Genomic DNA, 24,077 nt, shown 5'->3' on the forward strand with positions numbered 1-24,077 from the left:
TCAATGAAGCTTCTATTCCAGTACTACTGCATTAAGTCTGGATCTCTCTCTGTAAGCAGCAGACTGCTCTGACACTTAAGTGCTGCAGGGGGAAGTGGGAAGACAAATTCCTGAGATAAGGAGCCTAATGAAGCATCCCCACCTGCTCTTACCAGCAATCCAACTCCACATGGGCTCTTAGCACCTGACAGGGCAATCCTATCTCAGGTAGCAATTAGGAAATTGTCTGAGTGACCTTCAGGTATCATTTCCTTTCACAGGTAAAACCTGGGATTTCCATCTCCAGACAAGCTGACTGGCAAAATCTAGGATGAATTAGTCTGAAAACCTGTGGAAAAACACACTCTCTAATTCATGCTGCCATTCTACTGCACACGTGTCCTTTAGAAGACAAGAATAGACTTGTGCCTGAATAAATTAAAAAGTTGAGAGTGCAGCCCTTTGCATGTGTGCAGCTGGTGAGTCAACAACAAAATGACAAGTTTCAGGCAACAGCACCCACATAAGCATGTAAATAGAGCTGTCCAAAGTCTTGGCTCCACTACTTCACTCGTTCTGTTTCACTGCTGTCATGTGAGTGAGCCTATGGACTTGGCTCACTGAACTTCTGCCATTTCCAATCTAATCCCTTAATACACAATTAGGAAGGTGATGCATATTCACCAACTTCAAGGGAGGCAGTCTGGATTTGCACACATTAAATTACCATTAGAACAATGGAAGCATGTGCACCTGCAAGAAATAAATTAAAAATGCTCTGACTTGAATTTAGCATCACTTTGAACACTACCTGGAAACATCTCATCACAGAACAGCCCTTTACCACCCTGAGCTTATCCATGAAATAATTAACTTTCTTTCCAAGTTTTTTCAGTATTAAATGTGAAGGACAACTGGCACAAGTTCAGATCAGTCTAAGTGTTCAAGAGACTAAAGAGACTGAATTATAAAGGAACATTAGAAACCACGAACAAGCAAATAAACAAACCAAGCATGGCCATCAAGGTAAAAAAAAATATCGTAAAGCAAGACAGCCACAGTTTCTGTGTGAGTACTCTGTGCTCAAACTGGATAGGATTACTACAGTGCACAAAAGTATAATTCACTGTTACAAAATAGAAAACAAAGGCTCACAGTTAGAAAATAATTCTTCCTCCTGAAATAAAAGCTCAGAAAAAAGTTTCTGTGCTTAAGGCATTCATTACTGAACAAGAGAAAGCACTACAAAAATGTGCTGGAGCAAACACTTTTTCAATAAAATGAGGTGGATCAGAGGGTTAAGATTTCAAATCTTTCTGGTTTTCACACTTCCTACACATCTTTCCATTATAACTGGATATAAATATTTATTTGTTCTATTTCTTAAGTCCGGGGTCCCAGAGTGACATTTTTTGCCTGTGTGTATGTTTACACATGTAGATAAAGGGACAGAATATTGTGTGTACATGTGTACACTAGGAAAAGAGAGAGATTTAGATACCTTCCTTACCTGAGGCAGAAAATACAAAGTATTCTGAATTCACAAATATCTTGATTAGATATCTATCCTGTTGCTTGAGGGAATGAGACATAAAAGCTCCAAGAACCAAGTGAAGTTAATGAAACAAAGCCAAATTCTCTGCTGCTGTAATTTCATTAAAGGTAAATGCAGCTGCCCCCACATACACAGCTGAGAAGTCTCCTTGAATGACGAAGAGAGAAAAGGGAGTCAGTCCAAATGTGTGGTTTCAAACTGTATTTTTCACTGTCAGCACAAATTCTAATTGCAACACAAGGCAATTTCTATTCATTACACACTTCAGCATAGGGTTCTAAGTACATACTGCCCTGCATTTCATGGGTTTTAAATGAGTATCACCAAGATTGTTCTGATACATATATTGACTACAATGTAGGCTTTATTTTGAAGAAATGTACCATTTTCACTATGACTCATTTTATTGCTTTTTCCCCTTAACTTTCATAAAAGTAATTTAGAAAACTTAATTCACAGTTTTCATCATTTTATAGTAACTTTCAGTGCAGTAGTTTTCTTCAAGTTGTAAAGTAAATCGTTCTTACGAAGTACCAAAAGACAATTTAATTAACCTTATAAAGTTTTAAAGGAGTCATTCACTGGGGCTGAAACCCATTCCAGGACACAGGCATCTCTGTATGTCTGTGTGCAGCTTTTGGGGATCACCAGCAACACAACTGACAGATTTGTTCACTCACAATAGCAAGAACTTAAAACCTCCATGCACTTCTGGCAACACACACGAAATTAACTTGGTTAAGGCATCTGTGAGCCACTTTAAAGCCAGGACAAAGTGTTACCAACCTTTCAAAAGTATATGTTTCCCAACATTCAGCTTTGGAGATGGAGAACAACGGATCTCTGAGACCTAGTCTGTGCAGAAGACAATCAAAGAGAAGATTTTGGGGGCAAGTGGTTAATGTGTCTTCAGCAGGCTGGAGGAATCATTTTGTGGATGTGAAGAACAGAACAGTGGTTGGCCACAGCTCCAGTCTTCCACCATCCAGAAGATGCCCCTAAAGGACAATTTCTCTATTTTACAGACCTAACAGTTACTATAAAATAAAGTAGTAATTATGAAAACAAGCCATTGCACTTATGGCTCAGATCTAAACTGAGTCTTAAGCTTCTCAGTCAAATTCAGCTCATTCTGTATTTTTTGTGTATCATGGCAGAGGCTAAAGAGAGGGGTGAAAAGAGAAATTTAATTAACTTTGCTTATGTCTCCTACCTACAAGATTGCTTAAGAAACCTGGGCTGGAATTGGAACTTCCAACTCTGCTTCCAAATTAGTATGGAAATTAAAACTTTTTTTCCTCTCTTTCTTTATTATATGCAGAAAATAAAGTAGTGTCTGCTCAGTTCTCTGTATGTAAACTATGCAAGTATTTCTCTTCAGGCAATGATCCTCTGTGCAGATTCCAGGCTAATAGTTGTACCTCCCTGCAGACCTGAGTAAGACAACTAAACACCAAGGTTTGTGTCCTATTCCTGTCCTCAAAGATTCTCTCCTAGATACTTCCAGGTAATTTTAAAAGAAGCCTGTTGATTTCTGGAGCATTTGTTTATTTGACATGGTTACTTCAGCTCCCAGTCTGAGGTGCCCAACTCTCCAGAACAAGCACAGACACACAGTGCCTTTGCATTCCAGCCCAGGAGACAGTCTCATAACGTTTTGCCAGGCATTTCAGCACATCATTCTGTATTAGCTCTCACCTTGTAATATTGTTTGCATGCAGTCACTATCTAGCACATTCTGTATTCCAGTGTACAAAATTTAGCAGGTAAATTATCTGTTGAAGTTCATCTCAAATATATTTGTCAAAGGTTTTCAGATAATGATGTCAGAGACCTTTGTATGGGATTGTGCCACTGCACATTAGCCACTACACAGTTTGCTGCTGAGTGAGAAGAACTTAAATTCTCACATCACAGCAAATCAGCCTATCTGTCACTCACCTGCACCTCCATCCTTTCCTCCTAGAACAACAAGGCCTGGGAATGTGTAAATATGTAAATATGAGGATGCTTGGCTGAGAAATCAATGTTGCTACAGAAAGCTAATGAAATTCATTCAGACATAGAATGCATTCATTCTTGTTGATTTTAAGCTGAGCTACTAGTGCATCTACCTAAGAATACTCTGAATACATATTTTAGTTACTGTTCTTATTTCTTGCTCTAAGGGAAATACTTTATGGTCTTTTTTTTTTTTTTTTAATTTAATGAGAGTTATGTGTGCTCCCAGTGAGTGCTTAAATGCACTGAAACAGCCATGGTATGTGTCTGCTAGGTTTATACAGTATGTAAACCAGACTATGAAAAGGGATGGGATTCCTACCCAGTGGTTAAACGCACAAAAGAGCCATGGGAACCTTGCTCTGGCCTTTATTTTTGGCTTAGTAAAACAAACCCTAATTCTTTATTTGTCAAATTACTATCTGTTACAGTTTGAACTTTCCTCAAGCCTTACTCTACTAATGAAGTTTAATCTGCCTCTGGCTTGAAGCAAAAGAGCATTGTGTGTTCATGTGTAGGCAGTGTGAATGTGGTTTTGCAGAAAAGGAAGTCTCCTGAATGTTGGGGGCTAAAATCAATGGAAAATGGAAACCAGCCTATTGCCCTTGTTTTTCCAGCTGTCAAATTTTACTCTTATAAAGCAGACAGTATTTCTTTACAACCTCATTAGTTTTTCCTAAGCAAACTGACAATACAATTCACTGTTCTGTGACTGGAATCTCCATAATTTATGCAATTCTTCTGTGAGAAATACTCTGAACACTTGTGTGCAGAAAAACGAACCTTTCAGCAATGTGTTCAGGGGCCCAAGCATCTCTTATACTTTGTTTTACATTTTAACTTGGACAGGGAACTAGATACAGAAGGCAGAAAACGTGAATCAAATCAGAGGAGACAGCAAGTGTGAAAAATTGTAAGAGCGATGCATATTTTAGCCTAGCAAAATAGTATGTAGTATCTTAAGGAGCTTGGAAATAAAAACAGGTTTTATAGAATGAAAAGGACACTATAGAGATTGGTTTTCCAAAATCCTTCTATATACTATTTTAAAAGCAGACAAATTGAGGATGGGGAGGGTCCCTTGTTACACAAAGCCATCTATGCTTCACATGTGACCTTTATTTTACACCTGTGTGTGAAGACATCACATCAGCAGCTTTCTGATCCATGCTTTTGTCATGTGAGGAAACTTCTGACATGTAGTGCACTGGTTAAGATTCAGCAGGTCAAGCTATGAACAGGCATCAACATCAGACTAGAAAGAATAACTTTGCACCTACTGCAAGCTATGGATATTGACTGTATGATCCAACTCAACCTAGCAAGGCTGGCATTTGGGTTTTACTTTTTCCCTTCCACTAAAGGTTTGATATGCTGGGAGAAATGGCCCTAGTCTCATCCTGATTCCAATTAATCTTCTTCTTATTATTATGGAAAAAAGGCAGCTTTAATCAGCTACGTTTGAGACATATTTAATTGACTGCAGGAGAGACAGTAATGAATTATTGTTTCTCATCCACCCCCATGTTTTTCTCACTGACTAACATAAGCATTAGCACTGCTCTGCTGAAAATGAGAGTATTCTGCTTTTGATTTTGCCTTTTCTTCTAGACTGTAGTGTAACATTCTCTCAATTAGGAAAATTAAATATTCTCAAATGTGAAAATATTAGCAGACTGTACAAGACAGAACAACTACAGAGAAGGTTTGTTTCTTCAACCTTTGTCTGAACTTGTAAATTACTGACTTCTTTTTGTGGTAGTCACTTGACATGCCTCATTTCAGTTGATGCCAGTTGTCATAAGACAGCAAAGTACACAAAAATCTTTAATTCTGCTTCCACCAGACAAACCTCAAAAAAAGCTTGGGTGCAGTTGTGTTGGATAGTGGCTAAAGAGAAAAGCAGGAAAAAACAAAACTGTAAACCAACTCGGTCTCTATAAATAATACAAAGTGGCAATTACTGGTATGACCAGTGAGGAAGGGACAGTAGCAAATGTGTGTCCTTCTCATCACTGCCAAGAGGAGTAGCAAGGCCTGTCCCAAGACATGTAAATGCCACCTTGTTAATGCAAAACCACATCCCTGGCCCTGAAACCTCTGAGCTGGATGAATGCTTCATGCTGCAGTTTGGACATACAAAAGAAAAATATAAAAACATAGAAACTGATTTTAACCTCCTGTTTTCATTCTAATATTCATTAGGAAATTGAATACTCTCTTACAACAAAAGACATCATTGAACACTGTCAGATATTGCTGTGTTCATAACTGCACACCCTCTTTTAGGATGGAAAGTGATTAAATGCAGATTTCTAATTGAAATACTGCAACCACTGGAAAATATGATTATGATCCAAAATTCGGTAACATCACTGGACTTCAGAAGGGGTTTTTTTTTGTCTCCACAGAGAAATGTCTTTTTAACTGTTTCCTTTTGTTTTGCCAAAACCAAATGGAAACATGTAAAACAGAGAAAGACTGCTGCAATACAAATGATATGCTGGGCATAAACTTTGTGGACCATTTTGAAATTAAAATGCATCTGACATGAATATGAATTTTTTTTCTTTAAGTTTTGTGCCATAAGGGTTTGTAACACACAGTTCTGTAATATAATCTTACTTTAATTTGTGTGTAACATCCATAAAATTGAAGTTGGAATGAAAGATAAAGAAACATCCTTCCTGTATCCTTTTTCTCCATAAGAGTTGCCTTTGGTTTTGGCATTTTGGCTTGCTTCTGTCTGAGGGCCCATTCTGCCTTGACTACCCAGGTTATACTGGAGGAGCAGTTCCCAGTTGTTTCAACCTTGACTTGACAGTAAAAAAAAAAAAACAAAAACAAAAAACACCACCAGCACCACCTCTCCCACCCACCAGAAAGGAAAAAATTGAAATAAAAAAGCTTGCATGACTTATTCCTTATTTTGGGTCACCAATACATGGCACTATATAGCCAAAACCACACCAGAGGATTGTTTTATGTTGCCTGTGCTTGAATACCAGGGTACCATTCCTCTAGGGTGGACTATGCACATGGAAGCAAAAAGTCTTAATCCTGTTAACATCATTTACATTGATTATGGCCTACAAGCAGAGCAGCACTAAACCTGTTATTCCCTTTACCTTGCTTTCAGCCTCTTTCTTCACATACAGGAGGAGACAGGGCAGAGGAGGTGTGGCAGCTGGGCAAACAGAGGCAGAATATTTTGCAATGAACTGTGACCCCCAAATCCTAAGCAGTACTTGTAGAAAAGAACAGTCTTGTTGGTACTTTCTATCAATAAAGAAATAACCAAAAGATTTTTTTTCCTAACTTAATTTTGAAAGAAAATACTTTTATTTGCTCTTTAAAAAAAACAATCCTCAGCTTATCCAGTCTTTTTTTATCATTGCCATTTATTAGAGTAGATAACAGCTGCTGAGACCTTCAATCACAGAGCTTTTGAAAGCTGATGGAAGCATCAAGTTAATATTTTCAATAGCTCTGGGATCCAAACCCATATCCTCAGGATTAAGGCAGATCAAATGGAAATGAATATCTCTTTTCAGATGAAATCCACCTATCCTTTACCACACAGAGAATGAATTTGTTGAGAATCTAAAGAAGGGAACTGAGATCTATACTATTTTATTCTTCATATACAAGAGATTTTGGTATTGCCAACTGACACAATGCTTTGGCTTCCCCCAGCGACAAGAATTAATGCCCAAAATGTAAATTAATAGGGAACTAATAAACAGGCTTTTCTTTTTAAACTGTATATAGGAATTGATTTATGGGAAGGAATCAAAGGGCATCCTCAGAAAATTATAGAGAAGTTCCTCTACGAACGGCTGGCAGGTGATTCCCTCATTAATATCATCAAACTCAGCTTCAAGAAACATTAAACAACTGCCATGGGCGCTCAAAACACTCCTATTTGTTCACATTCTCTGGGAAGAAAACCTCAATTGCTGACTGTAACAACACCAGGGCAAACAAAATCCTCCTTTTTTCTTCCCCAGATGGACACCAAAACAACTTAATAGCCAGTAAGTATATACAAAGAGAGATATGTGATTCTTAAAGTGGCTGAATCATGAATTATTGTAACAGACACAGAATCAGACTCTGCTCATTTTATATGCTGAGATAAACTTGGAAAGGGGTGAAGAGATGGTGAGCAGATACTGAAGTGAGCAGCTCACCATTAGAATGACAGGGTAACTTTCCAAGACTAAAAATAAGCCAAAGAGAAGATACAACTTTCTGGATCACATGGCTCCCATGGAGAGATGAGAGAACTGAGTTTCTTCAGTTTTAAAAAGCAAATGAAAAGAGGAAATCCTAGAATCAATCATGGACTGGTTTGGGTTGCAAAGGACCTTAAAGATCACCTAATTTCAACTCCCTTGCCATAGGCAGGGACACCTTCCACTAAACCAGGTTGTTCAAAGCCTCATCCAATCTGGCCTGGAACACCTTCAGGGCGGGGAATTACTCTTCTTACTTATGTGTAAAATGACCTGCTGGAATGCTACTGGAACATCGATGTTAAAGAGTGGGATTTCTACCACTCTAGTTATTAAAAACTTAAGTGGACTTGTGTCCAAGCAGCCTGATCTCATCAGACATGCTCTGAGCATGATGTTGGCTGGAGGCCCCTTCCAAGCCACAAGATTCCATGATTCTATGGCAGACAGCAACAACAGAGGGACTTGGTAAATAATGCCAGTCAGACACCAGTAGAGGCTTGCAAAGAGGTTAAAGACATCTTCCCTAAGTCTGTACAGACTAATAATCAATACAATTCTAATGAATTTGTCAAATATTCAAAATATTACAGTGTAAACTGCAGACAGAAAAAGCTTAAGCTCAGAAGTATGTATCATGTTACTAATTTTTTTCTGTGTTGGTTGTGTACGTGTGTGCACACACACCACTAAAGAGCAGAGCTTGAGGATGCAAATTCAGCCACTCAAATGTAAGAAAATACAATAGCTTGGACAAATTTAGGATGCTACGCATTCAAAACAGGATGTGGCCAAGGAATTCAGAATTTTTTAACTTGGACTTGCATTTTATCATATTTTAGCACGCATTTTTTGCTCTACACCTGCAATACATCAGATAACATAAAATTTGCCCAGAAGTAGACAGGTATACCTCACCAAACACAGCGTGTACTGTAGGAATCTGCTTTATCTGTTCTATTACACACACACAGATACAAACTTGGAGAATAAACTAGAACCAGAACAAGATCTAGAATGTGTCCTGAGGACAAAATTATACCATGAAATATGGTCAGAAATGTTACTTATATAATTTAACCTTTATTCTGATTTGGTAATAAAGAGTTCAATAGAATTTAATAAATAAATAAATAAATAAAAGTATTATAGAATTTATTTAAACCTGTAAATTTAGCTACATACTTCATACTCCACTGTAACGTACTGATTTAATCATTGTATTATGAAAGTTTAAAAAGAAGGCAATCTCTTTTTCTTAAACAAGAGGAAAAAAAAGGAGATTATGTACAGAAAATACACATAGAACCATATGACATTGTCCTCATATAATTCCATGTAATGCTGCATATCTAGGATTTCTGCCATTCCTTAGAAGAGGAATTGTTATATTTTACCATTCAACCAAATCAGCCCGACCCATGATTTTCCCCTCCACACCAGGGAAATCTATTCTATTTTTTACTGAAAGGAAACAATTTACACAACATGAAAACTGTTTCAGTCTTGAAAACACGCACTTCAGGCACAATAATTTGCAGGGGAAAAAATCCTAAATAAAAATTCCTGATGCTGAGTGTTTACAGCTTTCATTGTGGACAAAGGCACACAGGATGCCAGGTCATTTGGGTCAAATTTCTGACCTTTTTGAGAGAAGCAAACTTTCTTCTTCAGAACTACTTTAATAGATAAGCTGTACTGGAAACTCTGCCAAAATAGATACCAATGTCTTAACCCTCACACCTGCTGATCTCTGATAAAATCACAGAAGCACCAAACATGCAGGTTGGAAAAGACATCTGAAGATTGTGTCAGCCAAAATCCTACTCAAAACAGGAATGCCTGCTGAGGTGAGGTGGGTTTGCACAGGACCTCACCTAGCTGAGTTTCAAATACCTGGAGCAGTGCCCAGCCTGTTGCCTCCTTGTATAACCTGTGTCAATGTATGCTTACAGTAAAAACAATATAAAACAAAACAAACAAAAAAGAAAGAAAAAATAAAAAAAAGAAAAAAAGTCCTATTATCCAAACAGATGTCACTGTGTACTGCTGAGAGGATCTGGCTCCCCCCATCAGACAGCCACCAGAAGAATCTCTGCTCACCACATGTTCCAGCACCCACAGCAGCCTTGTGGCCCCTATTTCACCAGAATCTTTTATACTGGGAGGGTCCAAAACTGAACAACCTCTTTCCCCAATCTTTCATCTCCACAAATGAAAACAAATAAACTGGCATGACTTCAGCAAACTTTAACACATAAATGACACAACAGCCCAAAACTATGCTCCATTCTTATGTGAAAAATAGTATTTTGCCTCCTAAATGAACCTTAAGAGAACATATGTGCACTTTCTTCAACACAAGATCTGGTATCAGATTTGAAGTAGCCTCAAAGGAACTGGAAACTACCTCTAGAGCAGACATTAAGGCTCAATGTTCTCATACTACATGAGCTGGGGTGCAGTATTGTGTGCCTGTGAGTAATCTCTACAAGCCCCTTTCACCTCCTGGTGCTTCCTATGTCACCCTCTCACTCTCCACTGATAAATATTTGCTTTCTTTAAAGGGCCTTTTAGTGAAAAATTGTCCCACAGTCTCCTACATATCCACACAGAACTTAAACCTATCAGCTAAGAATGAGACCTATTTTGAGCAAAACCCACTTTAAGCTGCTCAGCAAACAGGTTGGGGCTGTCACAGACACAGTGCTGGAAAAATAAGCAAAGGGAACAGTAAACAGTGAGTGGCCACCTTGTTTATTCAGAGTGCTGGGGTTTATTGATGTTACACACAATCTCAAGTTTAGCTGGTCTTAGACGTTGCATGTTTTCTCTCACATCCAACCCAATGTGAAAGTGATCTCCAGCTGGCTAGGGAAGCTTTCAATAGCCATAAGCAAGCCATAAAGCCCTTCCCATGCCACTGTCCCCTGTGCAAAAGAAAATAACCTTAAAGCAAAGGTCTGTCACAGTCACCACACAGAGTGAATAGAATAAACTCAGCTGCTTGCCTCTTGGAAAAATCCAGGCAGAATTCTTCCACCTCTTAAGAACAAGGTAAGAGAGGAAGTGAGCATACAAGGAGAAGGACAGGCTGCTTCATAACCAGCATTCAATGCTTGACCCCAGCACCAATACTAATACCAATACCAAAATCCCAGTACCCATAAAATGCACTGGATAGAAGCACAAATATAGTAACAGCAACAATAATAATAATGGTGAGGGGTCTCATCACTGGATGGCAATGCTGCATATAACTGGAATGTTTTTATGAAGGAAAGTTCTTTGGCAATGACACTGAGAATCTGGAATAAAATATACCTTTTTATTTTTTTTAATAGAAAATGGAAATTAAGTCATCATTTCAGGCAGATTCCTGTATCTGAAAAAAAAAAAATCCAACTCAAGAAAGATTGGCTGGTAGGGTTTTCATAATTAATTCTATGAGATTGTCTCCCCCACCCAACACATCTCTGTAAATTACCACAGTAGGTATGAACCCTGGCCCTGTATTGATTCAGCTGGCACAGCCTAGCTCTATAAAACCCTCCTCTGAGCTCCTGCATCAGGGTGGTCGCTCTGCTCTCCCCAGCTGCTGGGGAGATGCTGAATTCCTGTGCTTGCCCTTCTTCCCCAGAGCCTGCTCTAACTAGTCCAGGGGGATATATACCCAAAAATGCAGCAAGACTCATGTTCTTTCTCTTCAATAAGCAAGCACCAGGCTGGTGCTTCATGAACCCACTGCTCACCCTCTGGGTGCTGGGGAGGATGAATTCATCAGCTATAGAAGCACACACTGTGCAAGCAGATTCTCCCATGTCTCAAAGGAAAGAGTGTGACCAGATTAAAAAAAGGTCTGTGGTTTGTTGGACCTGGCTAGTGGGCCAAACTATGCCAGCCAAGTTCCTAAGTCTTCTCCTAGCTCCACTTTCTGGGCGCTGCTCCTGCACAGTGGTATACCTGACTGCACCTGAAAGCTTCAAATTATTTTTGCAATTTTATGCAGCTTAGCCTTTCAGCTATTACTGTGAAATTAAGAACATATTTACCTGATATCAGGAAATAGTAGAGAGGGAGCTTGAAAAAACATGGAATAAAAATACTGACAAATTCTTTACCTTCTTTACTTTTCCAAATTTTGTCTAAAAAGTCTAAAATTTGCAAGTATCCATAAGCAAAACAGTGTTACTGCTGGAGAAATGAATGGCTGACACTCTTCTCATTTTAAAGGGATTTACCAAAGCTACAAAGATGGTAAGTTATTAAAGAAGAGGTAATGGCTTTACAGGCATATTCATTTTCATATTTAAAAGTTGTGTGTGCACTGTTTTAGTTCCTTAATGCAAACCACAATAAAACACCTTATGGGGGCTTTAAACTCTTTTGTCTTTGCTGTAGGTTTGTCTGCTTTAGGTAAAATATATATATATATGGTGCATTATTTTCAACAGTGGCAGGAAGTGGGTTTTTAGTCAAATCAGCTTAAAAAATTCCAGCTGTGTTCATGCTGAAGCCATCACAAAGTCTAAGCCTAGGATCACTTCTCCATGCCAACTAAAGCCTTTTCAGGCCTCAAGAAGTAAATTTTTGAAAAAATGCCAAGCCTCTCCTTGAAAATAACATCTTAATTGGCTGATATTAAAAAACCCCAGAAAGCGCCATTCTGAAAATTCAAGTGCTCACATTTTTGTGTTTTAATTTGATATTTGCCTTGCAAGAGCACTCAACATACTCACACAGAGACTGTCTCAGACAACTGCAATGAGAGGCACGCAGGCTGGCTGCTCCAGACAAGGAGGAGCTCCTGAGAGCTATGGAAAGCACAGCTCATGATGTGTACCCTGTGCCACTGTAATCACCAGAAAGGCCAAAGAGGTGTGTGACAGTGCTGGACCCAAGGAGAAGAGTGTTTAATTCCCTGGCTGGCTATGGCTCAGAGGATATCTCAGAGGATAAGGAAAATCCACTCTCCTGAGAGCAGTAGTTATTCTCAAGGAGTTTCTGTATCAGGGTTAGGTTCAAATGAAGTAAAATGCTTGGGATCAACAAACAGAAAATCAAAGCTTCAAACTGATGTACCTATAACACTGTTCTAAATACATATGCCTTTTTTCATTAAAAATAATGGAAATATTTCATTATTTCAATATTAATGAGTACATCTACTGTTACTGTCTTCCCCTCTCTGTTTCCTGTTGCACTATCAATTGTAGTGTGCATATCTACCATGGTACTTCTCCTGTTCAAAACTTTGCATCATGAAAAGGAAAGAAAATGAGGCTCATCATTTTCAGCCAATTTAGCTAAACAAGGGAATAGACATTTGCCTTGCATATTTCTCTTATGCCTGTAAATCTAACTCTGCAGCTCCTTTGAGCTGGGAGACTGAGAGGTCTAGCCTGATTTACACAGATGTTAAAAGAAGACAAATGTTTGTCCAATTTAATTGATTCTGAGCTGAAGTAAATTGATTTACTCTGCACAACTCAAAGCTTTTGAAAATTTTCATTAAGAATGGCAAAGAGAAATGTGACTAAACAACAGAAAAGAATTGTTAAGCAACAGAAACAACAAAAAATGATAAGGAGAACATGTAACTGAGAAAGCCTATTACTGTCAGGGAGGGATTTACAAGACCTTGTGTTTTTCAGTTCCATTTCAAAGCAATATTGGAACTGTGAAATTGCAAAGGCAATTCTAAAAGGAGACAACAATTGAGACAATAGTTGAAAGTGAATTTTAGTACATCTCATATTTACCATGTAATTCTTAATTCCTTTTTTTTAAAATTTTGGAATGCCATTCTGGCCTTCTTAATGGCTGAAAGCAGTGCCTGTAATTAAAAGAATTTGGATTCGTGTTCTTTTTTAAAAAAAAATAGAAGCAACTGCCAATACACATATTTTTTCCATGAAGAAACTTGGCAGTCCCAGCTGATTGTGATGTCTCCTCATCCACATTCTAAAAGATAATTTTGGTGAGGTAATAATTTATTCCAGAGCAGTGTGTAAGATTAGGCAGAACAGTTCAGAAGTCTGGATATTCACTCCATTCTATCTCTAAAAACTGCATCTCACAAAACCATATTTGCATTTGAAATTTTTACTGGAAATAAAACATTCTCACAAAAATAGGATGCATTTCATATGAAGTGTTTACTTACAGCCTCCGAATAAAAATTGTAAAAACCCAAACAAAACCAAAACCATTCTTCCTTCCTCAACATTATCAATGTCACTAAAAATTTCATACAGCACTTGGGAGATGGTGGCTAAATCACAAATTAAGAGCTCAGCCCTGAAAGTTGCTCACAGACCAGTCTCTAAGCTCAGGGTGATTTGAAGGCCTTCACACACCAGATCTGAGATTCACTTCTCCCAACAACACACAGAGCTCCCAATAAATCCTGCATTTCTTGCAACTCCCTGACAGCACTCACTGGAGCTGTGTACTGGTGAAATGCTTTCCAGAGACTTTTTTCTATCAAGGTCATATGATGGAGAGTTACAGATTTTTTTCTCTTTCTTTCATGATAATGATAAAATACCATGGCCTAATCTCTTGTAGGTAAGATGTAAGATGGCAGCAAGACACATCTTCAAAATGCTGCCTTGCAATAAAAGCCTTCTAAGATTATAAATTAAAGCTATACGTACTGTGTTTCTGAAAAAAAAAAATCTTCACATAATCTGGGGTATTAGTTGTGGTAATTGAGGAGCCTTTGTAGCACTCACTTTTGTATAACTAATTTGTTGGGTGAGAGTAGTAGGTGGAACTATCCCAAATACTGTACAAAGGAGCAGGAAATAAAACCTCCACCAACCTTACCCACAAAAGAATCAAGAAACTTCTCCTCAAGGAGGAATAGTTAGCCTTACATTCACAAAGATAAGACAAAGACCCAAACTCTCTAAGGAGATGATGCTCCCAGCTCCAGAGTGGTTTCATGGGAGAGGCAGAGCAATCACTCCCTATCTTCCTTCCATTGTTACACCTGAGCCTTAGCTCCAGTAAATCACTACCAGGATTTCTGTTTCCTGGAAGAAGCTGTGTCAGTGGCAGATGAAGTAACAATGCAAATGCAATTGTACCAAGTTTGCACTGAAAAAGGTAAATCCTCTGTTAATCACAATCATTCTCTTCATTCCTGGAAATACACATTTATCTTGATTCCCAGTAAGAGAGATACAACATCACCCTGATTCACTCAGTTGTGAGTGAACTTTTACTCAGTTGTATCCCTGAGACCCCACCTATGTAATCAACTGAACAGGGGAAAACATACAGCCTTCTTTTAACCTGGGGCCTGCTGAGCCAGGGATGTCTGATTGTAAGATGAGCTAAGATGAGCTGAGGAGCTGCACTGTGAACCAGTAAACCGTGTCCCTAAGACAAAGACCTTCCCCTGAGAAACTGCCTAGTCTTTTTATTAAGAAGTGTTACTGAGAACTCAGAAAAGTCAGCACCAAAAAGAACAAAACACACATGTTGAGGGAACAGCCAGTTCAAATAACAGCACAAGTTCTTGGTCTATGTATTTATTCATGGCAGGACCTCAGTCAACGCACTTCAATAAAATGAGTAATTATTGTGAGTCACGTCACTAATTACATCTGATACACACAAAGGCTTGTGCAGCTCCACATATCAAAGTGCACTGTGAGCTCATCCAGTAGGAGCTCTGTGAGCTCACAGAGGAGCTCTTGTTACTGGTACCCAAACACTCTGGAAAAAAATGGGGTATTAGAAATGTCTATGCCATTTCTCTCTCATCACATTTTTTTATACAGAAAAAGAAGATGTGTTGTAGAATAATGGCAATATAACTGCCTACGTAGGGACTTCAGCATTTGCCTTGGACAGGCAATGCAAGAAAGAATTGTAATGACAGAACAGTGGAATTGGCCAAGAAAAGCTGCTTTCTTCTATGACAAGCAGAGAGCGCCAAGATGTGAAGAATCTGTCAAAATGTTCTAAGATAAAGTTTGATTTCTCCATTCCAAAATTAAAAAAAAAAACCAAACAAAACCACAGCTGGTTCAGATACAGGTCAAATTGACTGAGTTCAGGAACAAAAAGAGATTAAAGGAAGTAAGTCATCTCTTAGGTAACAGATCTACTTATTAATGTGCAAGAAAAAAAACAAGTCTTCACAAATTTTGTCAAATTCAGATGAGCTCTTCACCCAAGAGTAGGATCAAGTTTGTAGGCTGGTAATTTGTTGCCTGGTAATTAACTACCTTTGGTTAATCATCTGACACCTCTGTTACCTGATAATTAACCACCTTGAAGACACAGTTCTTTGTGCTTTCCCATGAGGGTACTTCTTACAGTTATTTTAGAGCACAAAGACAGAACTGGACCAAACACCACCTGTGACTTCAGCTTTATTGCAAGACCATTTTCATAACTGAAGTCAAATCACATGGCACAATTTAACTAAATACAGAAACAATACATTATCCTCTCCTGTACACTCATGTCAACAATAATGACAATGAAGCCAACCCAAAGACACTGGCACTGAACAAGAAAATGAAAATAAGCAGATTCAATGTCATTTGGCATGTAGAACCTATAACCATGGAACTCTAGAAAGAATACAGAGGTTTTTAAATAATGCTTCCTTTAATATGTTTGATTTTTTTTTGTACATTTAACTCATAGCGTATTCAAGCAATTCAATTTCAATACAAGATTTATAGAAATAAGCCTCTGTTTATATAACAGAGAAAAAAGAAACACAAAATGCACAGAAAAAAAAATACAGAGAAGGTAGAAGTGTAAAAATTACCCCCAAAGACTGTAATTTGTAACAACCAAAGCTATCAATTCGAGACCCCGTCTGGAATACTGACCACAGCTCTGGTGTCCCCAAAATAAGAACTTGAAACTGTTGGAGCAAATCCAGAGAAGGCCACAAAGTTGATAAGGGGACTGGAGCACCTCCCACACAAGGACAGGCTGAGAAAGTTGGGGCTGCTCTGCCTGGAGAAGAGGAGGTTTGGAGACCTCACAGCAACCAGAGACCTTCCAGTATCTGAAGGGGCTACAGAGAAGCCAGAGAAGGGCTCTTGGGCAGGACTGATGGGACAAGGAGAAATGGGCATAAACTGAAAGAGGGGCCAATTTAGATTAGATATCAGGAAGAATTTCTGTACTCTTGAGTGGTTAAACACTGAAACAGGTTGCCAGGGAGATTGTGGATATACCAACCCTGGCAGTGTTCAAGGGCAGCTTGGATAAAGCCTTAAGCAACCTGGTCTAATGGGAGGAATCTCTGCTCATGTCAGGGGATGCTGGGACCAGATCCATTAAGATCCATTCCAACCCCTTAACATTTTATGATTCTATAACAAACTGTAAAAAACCAATCTTCACTACTAAAGATAAAAAAAGTATCTTACTTTTAGATGGATGTATTCAAATAAAGTTTTTTTAGATATCCAGTGAGAGACAATTAAATTGGGAAAATTTTCACATTGTTGGTGCTCAACACTTTATAAATTAACATTATTTAAGATCCATGAAGCTGTGAGAGCACCAAATCAGTTAATTTTGAGAAAATATTACCCACAATTTGCTGAAAATCAAGAAACTATATGAACATTCAAGGTAAATTCTGCATGTAAACAAAATTAAACCCTGGATCTCTTCTCTCTTTCTTTTTTTTCCCTCTTTTAAGGCTTTACTTCTACTTCATTTCATAAATAGCTTTCATTCCATGGACACCAAAAAAGATCCAATCAACTATATGAGTGTAAACCTTTGCCTACTAGACTGTCATCAGCACAAAGTCCCTCAAATAATAAATGAACTTTTTATTAACTGTGGTAACATTAACATTACAATGAGGGATAGTTTAAAAACAAGTTGTACTGCTGTTGCTCAAGAGCTCAAGGAAAATGGTTCTCAGTTCCTTTATTTTTCCTTGAGGGTAACCACAGGGGTTGCATTAAATCTTTTAAAATATGTTGACAGTTGAATAAGTGCTGCTGTTGCTCTGGTGACATTTTATGCACTTTAATTGTCATTAATGAATCCGACTGATACTTTCTTAAAATTCCTTTACGTGTTCTAGTAATTTTATAACAAAGAGAAGAACAAAACTGTCTGCAAATTAGCCTTGATCCACTTCTCATATGGAATTTTCACTGCAGACAATAGGAGAATCTGCATGGGAAATATCTGCTAGACCAGACATTTAAGGCAGGAATGCATTACATGTTCTCAGTAAATTGTGAAATTACCACTTTGTTGTGTATCACCATATACATTTAATCCCCAAAGAAGGTTTGTTTGAGTGTATTTTAAAAAATACACTATCTGCTTTAATATTTATAAAAAAATACTCTATCTGCTTCAATCAGTTCAGAATTTGATGGTAAAATGGTATGGCTCAGCATTTTAGGGCTGCAACAAAATCCAAAAGGTTTGTTTCATTCCAACATCTCTTGGAGTTGGAATGAAACAAAGCCTGACACTAACCTGGAGTCTAGTACCTCCTTCCTTATTCTGGTCATACTCCCACTGATTTCTGAAAGGCTTTTCCCCTGTGAAGACTGAAGGATACAGCTCCCAATTATCTGTTCAGGAGCATGCAGTGACAAGAAGGAATGCATGGAGCTTGAGAAACAGCAGGCACCACACTTGATTGTTCATAAACAGATAAGGTAAGTCTTTTGCTATGAAGAGAAAATAAACTATGGTGCTTTAAATCAAGATAGGTGATTTAAGTAGATTAAAAAAATATCTGCTCCAGGGACAAGGAGCCAGAAGAGGCAGGAGGAGGGGGAATAGTGTACTAATAGTGCAGGGAGACATGTTGAGTCCTTTGCTTCCTCCATCCCAGGTTCCCTCACTCCTGCAGGCTCAACAGGAACACAGCAGATGATTCCCAACACTGCTGCACCTGCTGCACCACAGGCTTCACATCTTTGCAATTTCAGCATAGAAAAAGCCTCGGGCCATCTTTTTTTCTTCAACTGCATCAGCTCTTCAAGTGCAGACCTTGTACAAGTACCAGTGGTTTGAGCCATCACCCTTGAACAGGACAATTGGGTCACACAAAATCGCCCCAGGCACACCCAGAGCCCCTTTTCCTGATTCTCCACAGGCCCAGTCCCCTGTTTTACCACGTTCACCTGAGCAAAGCAGCAGCTCAGCTCCAGCCTGACCTTTCCTTTCAGCTGAGTAAATGGCTATACAAGGTGCAAGCAACAGGAATCAGGCCTCGGGGTTCTGTACAGCACTGCAATTTCCAAGGCACTCGGGGTGCAGACAGCAGTAAGTTCCACACTCACGTCATACCCACAGTTAACAACCTCAGCTAAGGCATGAGCTACATTTTAATTAGACAAGGGGATTGATTTCAGAAATAGAAGTTAGGGTTGCAGTCCTTCATCCATTGAAGTTAATTGCAAAATCCCTATTATCAGGCTCTTGAGGTATTACCAAGGCGCACTTTTTAATTACATTTGATTCTTAATGAAGTAGATGGCAAAGAGAAAAGCAGCCCATGATTCAAATGATTCGCATTTTTATCTTTCCTGATGAAAAACAGAATAGGTCAAGATACTTGCTGGATTTTCCCATGAGAAATGCTGCAATGTGAATAAGCTCAATTGACTTGATCCTGAAGGAGCAGGTTAGCTTTGAAAAGCATCACTCATTTTCTCCTCCTGTATACACTCTACCCCCAAAACTTATGCAATGTAATTGTAGACACTGAGCCAAATCCAATTCAGAACCTGAAAAATATCACATAAGTATCCTAAGCTTGAATGACTTGTCTTCATTGTCTAATGTCATTTAAAACATAAGGAGTCCTAATTATGGTTTTATTTTCAAATGATGCACTTTAAAAGAGTGACAATTCTCCATAAAAACTGACAGCTTCTCAGGGCAAGGAGACTGCCAAATAACTTGGTATTTCTACATGATTTAAAAACAAGAAGTTATGAAGCAGCTTATGAAGAAAAAATGTGTTATGGCACTAGAGAACAATAGCTAGAGAACAATACAAAGTTGCACCTTTTTCTATTACATCTCTACTCATGTAAGCAAACAAAGATTTATAGAACAGAAGTTCATACTACAGGTGGTTCCATTACCTTGGTATACACAATAACCTGCAAACTCTTTTCACATAATGAAAGTTGTTTCTTACCATCTGGAAATCAGGTTTAAAAATAAAAGTTATGTTTATATATTACACAAAAAGCTTAGCTTTTTATTTCGGACATACTTCTCATACTGTAAAAACACATAATTCATTTTTTACTTTTATGACTTCAAAAGACCCAATAAAAATTTAGGACCTAAATATGTAATTTCTTCTTCAAAGGTTGGCTGTTAAGTATGAGGGAGAGAAAAAAGTCAGTTTTAAGAAAATCAGATAGCATTGCAAGGCTCTCTAAGCAAGGCAGCCAAGGAGGGTCACAGCAGGAACTAGTGAGGCAAGGCTGTGTCCCCAGGGCTGGCACAGGGGACAGAGCTCTTGGGGCCCAAGAACCTGACCAGACAAAGGGGTCACTGCAGCATGAAGCTGTCATGGCCCCTTCTAAAGGGAGAAGGGACAACCTCCTTTCAGGAGCACAGAAACTAAGGTTTTAATTCAGGTTTGTTTTTTTTTTTTTTTTTTTAATTCTTAGGTTTGGGGTCTTTTGCCCTATGGATGCTTCACTGTTTCAGCCTTGCAGGATACCTGTGATGAGACAAAAGCTCTTGAGTTTCTCTTAAAACCATTTGCCTCTCAGTAGAATTCTTTCCCATTCACAAGGTTGAATACCACAAAACATGAACACTTCCTACTTCATGCTCATACCAGAGATCAAGGGAAGCTTAGATTACTTTCAAGGCCACCAAGGAGATGACGTGGCAATCTAAATCAGCCTGTTGTGCATAACTGTGGCAAACCTACAATGTAACACACAACCACAGCCAAACTTGCTTCTGTGTTGAGTTGTGCCAAAACAGTACCACCTCCACCAAAACCAGCGCAGACTCTAAACAAGGAAAATAAACTCCTATCCCTACTTCTTCATTTGAATTCCCTCTTGGAACTCAATTCCTACTATTGCTTTTACTGGAGCCGTGCTATTTTACACCTATTAAGTACTGCATTCATCAGTTTAGGGCCCCTTGTTCTATAATTTAATTATTCAAACTCCTGTTGGTATTTGCAGAAAGTCTAACTTGACAGTCTCCTTCTGGACGTCTCTCAGTCTCATGTTTACATAGTTACTGATCGTTGTAGCAGTAGAAGTTTGAGATACTTGCTAGCTCTGACTATTTTTAAAGCAATTCTTAGAGATGGTTCGGAGCACACAGAGTATTCCCAAGGCAGTGGCAGGGCATCCCTGCACTAATGAACCACAGAAGCCATCCTAATGCAAGCAGTATTGGTGCAGGAAGTAGCAAGCCCTCATGCCTCAAAGACAATCACAGAAAAGGCAGAGGGCTGGAGAAACTCAATGCCTCTATAATTAGTGACAGAAAGTTTCAGCTCAGATTTAACAGGAACTGTAAGCTGAGGAACACACAGATTCTGAAGTGGTGGCTAAAATCAACATTTAAGACTAGAAGAATAAGTTACTTTACTATTAAAAGCAATACTGGTGCAATTGCAGCAATGAGGTACTGCTCAGCACTTCAGAAGTAAAAGAAACTTTCTTTTGAAAATGATAATTTTCATTGCTGGGTTACAGTATGAAGGCATCAGTGATTGCTACAGGCTATGTACATCCTACACAGAGCACAAAGTGCACAAGGAATGGAATTTTTCCAAAGGACTCTGTAACTAACTATTTTGGTAAAACTTCAGGCAGCCTCATTTTCAGAATATAAAGTGTTTCAGTTGACTGAAAAGGGAAGCAACTCAAATCATTAATCATCTCCACTACATGTAATGTGTTATATTTTTTCCAAACAAAATTACAGATAAGAAACAAGCCTTTAGTTGTTAGTAAGTCATAATAATCCAAAATCAAGAGAAAAGTCTACTAATTATTAATTATATATTAAACATGCATCTACAGCAATAGGTAGACTCTGTTAAGAGAATCAAATTTAGGCTGACAGGTGCCTCAGCAAAAACCAAAAATTGTAATTGTGGACACAGATCAAAATGCCAGTTTATACTCAGTTATTGAATTTAAGGAGAAGAAGAAAATGTTCAATCATAATATTTGCTTAAGAATGTTTATCTTATTTCTTACCATTGAATGTTAGGAACACCCTTGCTTGAGGCTGGGAAGATCCTTTTACACTGCTAAAGTAAATAAATATCCCAATCAACACGTTCACTGCAAGAAATGCCATCTCTTCAGGTTTGCAACTTAATATCCAAGAAATGAAACCTGAAAGAGAGATATATCACATTACTCTTCTCATACTCTCAAATCTTGTGGAGCAAAAACAAAAGTAAGGAAAGATTGTGTTGGAGGCCTCTTCCAGCTGAAGCCATAATTACTGATGTGAAGGAGGTACAGCACTCCTGTTTTTCCTTTGTGCATCTGAAAGTGGTTTTCCCCAGCAAGTCTTCTGTGCTGGCACAAGAGGAACTCTCTGCCTGTTAGTAAGAACCAAGAGAGCCCAACTTTTGGCTAGGACAGACTACAGCACTAGACCGAGTTTATTTAAAATGAAGACAATTCCACCTGCTGGAAATATAATTATACTAAATGTCAAGGCAGAGCAAAGCAAGGACAGGAGATAAAGTTTCACGAATAAAAATCTGGCTGATATTTTTAGACATCTCTCTCTCATGTTAAGGGGAGGGTGGTAGGTTTGGGTTATTGGTTGTTTGTTTTTTTTTTTCTTTTCTTTAAACATCTGAAATCAAAGGTACTTGGAAATGAGCTTTAAGTTTTAGTAAGCTGAGCTCTCTAATCACCCTCAAGTTTTTATTTAAAGAAACTCTGGCTGTGCATGTCATTAATTTCAAAACTGTGAAACCAAAAGTATTTTAACACTCTTGAAACTGTTAGTCAACGTTTGCTTTTTGGGCTAGCTCCTTCCAGGATACACACCTGCTCTCATTGACTTTTACAGGGCACTAAGAATCCTAGAGCTGGACAATGATACCACACTTGATATACCTGCTACTTCTCCTGCACATTTGCTGAACCTTCATTTATAGGAGTTATCTGCTGAGAAGCCTGAGCATCTCAGAGACTCAGAAAACACTCCAGAACTCTGTATCTTTTCTTAGTTCAGGAAGTATTTGAGATCACTGGAATTACTGGAGGAAAGTGGCTTTTCTAAAGGACTTTAGACCAAATCCAAAAAGCCCAGCCACTATTAGAAGCTGAACAGTGCATATCTGTATCACATTGCTACTAAACTGCATCTCTCCAAGAACTGTGAAGTGCAAATTTCATTTCGCCTATTGTAACAACTTTGTCAGCTCAGCTGCAAAAGTGAGAATACATAACACCATCATTTTAGGCCCATTTTACTTCACTACTTTATATATATATATATATATATATATATATATATATATATCTTTTTGATGTAAATAACTCTTCTACTAGACACCACTTATTAGTTAATCACTCAGGTGATATATTTGATTTTATGGCAACAGGAAGCACTTTGAAAGTCACAGCCCCTAAAGCTAGAAGATATCCTTAAAGGCTGTACATTTATTTTTATTAAGAGACTTGTTACCTTCTTGCCTACAGTCAGCTTGCCATTCTTCACCTCAGCTCTGCTCCAGCACTCCAGTCCCTCCAGTGGAAGCCACTATTTCTACAGCCAATATTTCTACAGCCTCGTTCATCCTGTCCCTCTGAGGTTCACACCTGTCCTTAAAGGACCGGCTGTGACCACCCCAGCACGGCAGGAATGAGCTGTCAGGCAGGGATGACTTTAGGTCAGCACTAGCTTGGGCTGGATCCACACCACTGGTTTAGCGGTAAAAGCCCCGTATCTCGTTACCACCCCTGTCATTCCCCATCCACTCACTGTAAATCGCTTGGAAAGGCTTCTCTTTGCTTGAGGACTTCACACCAAGCTGGGGGTGGGAAGGACAGCGTGCATGAAAGCGCAGAGCTCTGCAGCCCACACTCTAAACTCTCCTTCATTATCTGCTCTGAGTACTGAGAAATGCACGGAGATCAAGCAATTCTACAACTCTGCTAATTGACAAAAACAACCTTGTCAGAAATTTGCCAGCTACAGATCGGGTCTGTAGGAAAAACATATCCATTCTGGCCCAGTTCCAAATTATCTCTAAGGGTCTGTTAACTAATAAAATGATAGTTGCAGAGGTTTTGCCAAGAATAATTTTTAAA

General features: G+C 38.6%; 1 protein-coding gene across 1 annotated transcript in view; it reads right to left on the reverse strand.

The window, feature by feature from the left end:
• SEMA3C (semaphorin 3C) overlaps window positions 1-24,077 on the reverse strand; it is a 118,259-nt gene that overhangs the window by 92,601 nt on the left and 1,581 nt on the right. Inside the window, exon 2 of the mRNA XM_054631286.2 lies at window positions 21,996-22,136. Within this exon, the coding sequence (XP_054487261.1) occupies window positions 21,996-22,098 (103 nt within the window). The 5' untranslated portion in view covers window positions 22,099-22,136. The remainder of the gene's footprint in view (window positions 1-21,995; window positions 22,137-24,077) is intronic.

Source organism: Agelaius phoeniceus, chromosome 5 (genome assembly GCF_051311805.1).
Source record: "Agelaius phoeniceus isolate bAgePho1 chromosome 5, bAgePho1.hap1, whole genome shotgun sequence".
NCBI lineage: Eukaryota > Metazoa > Chordata > Aves > Passeriformes > Icteridae > Agelaius > Agelaius phoeniceus.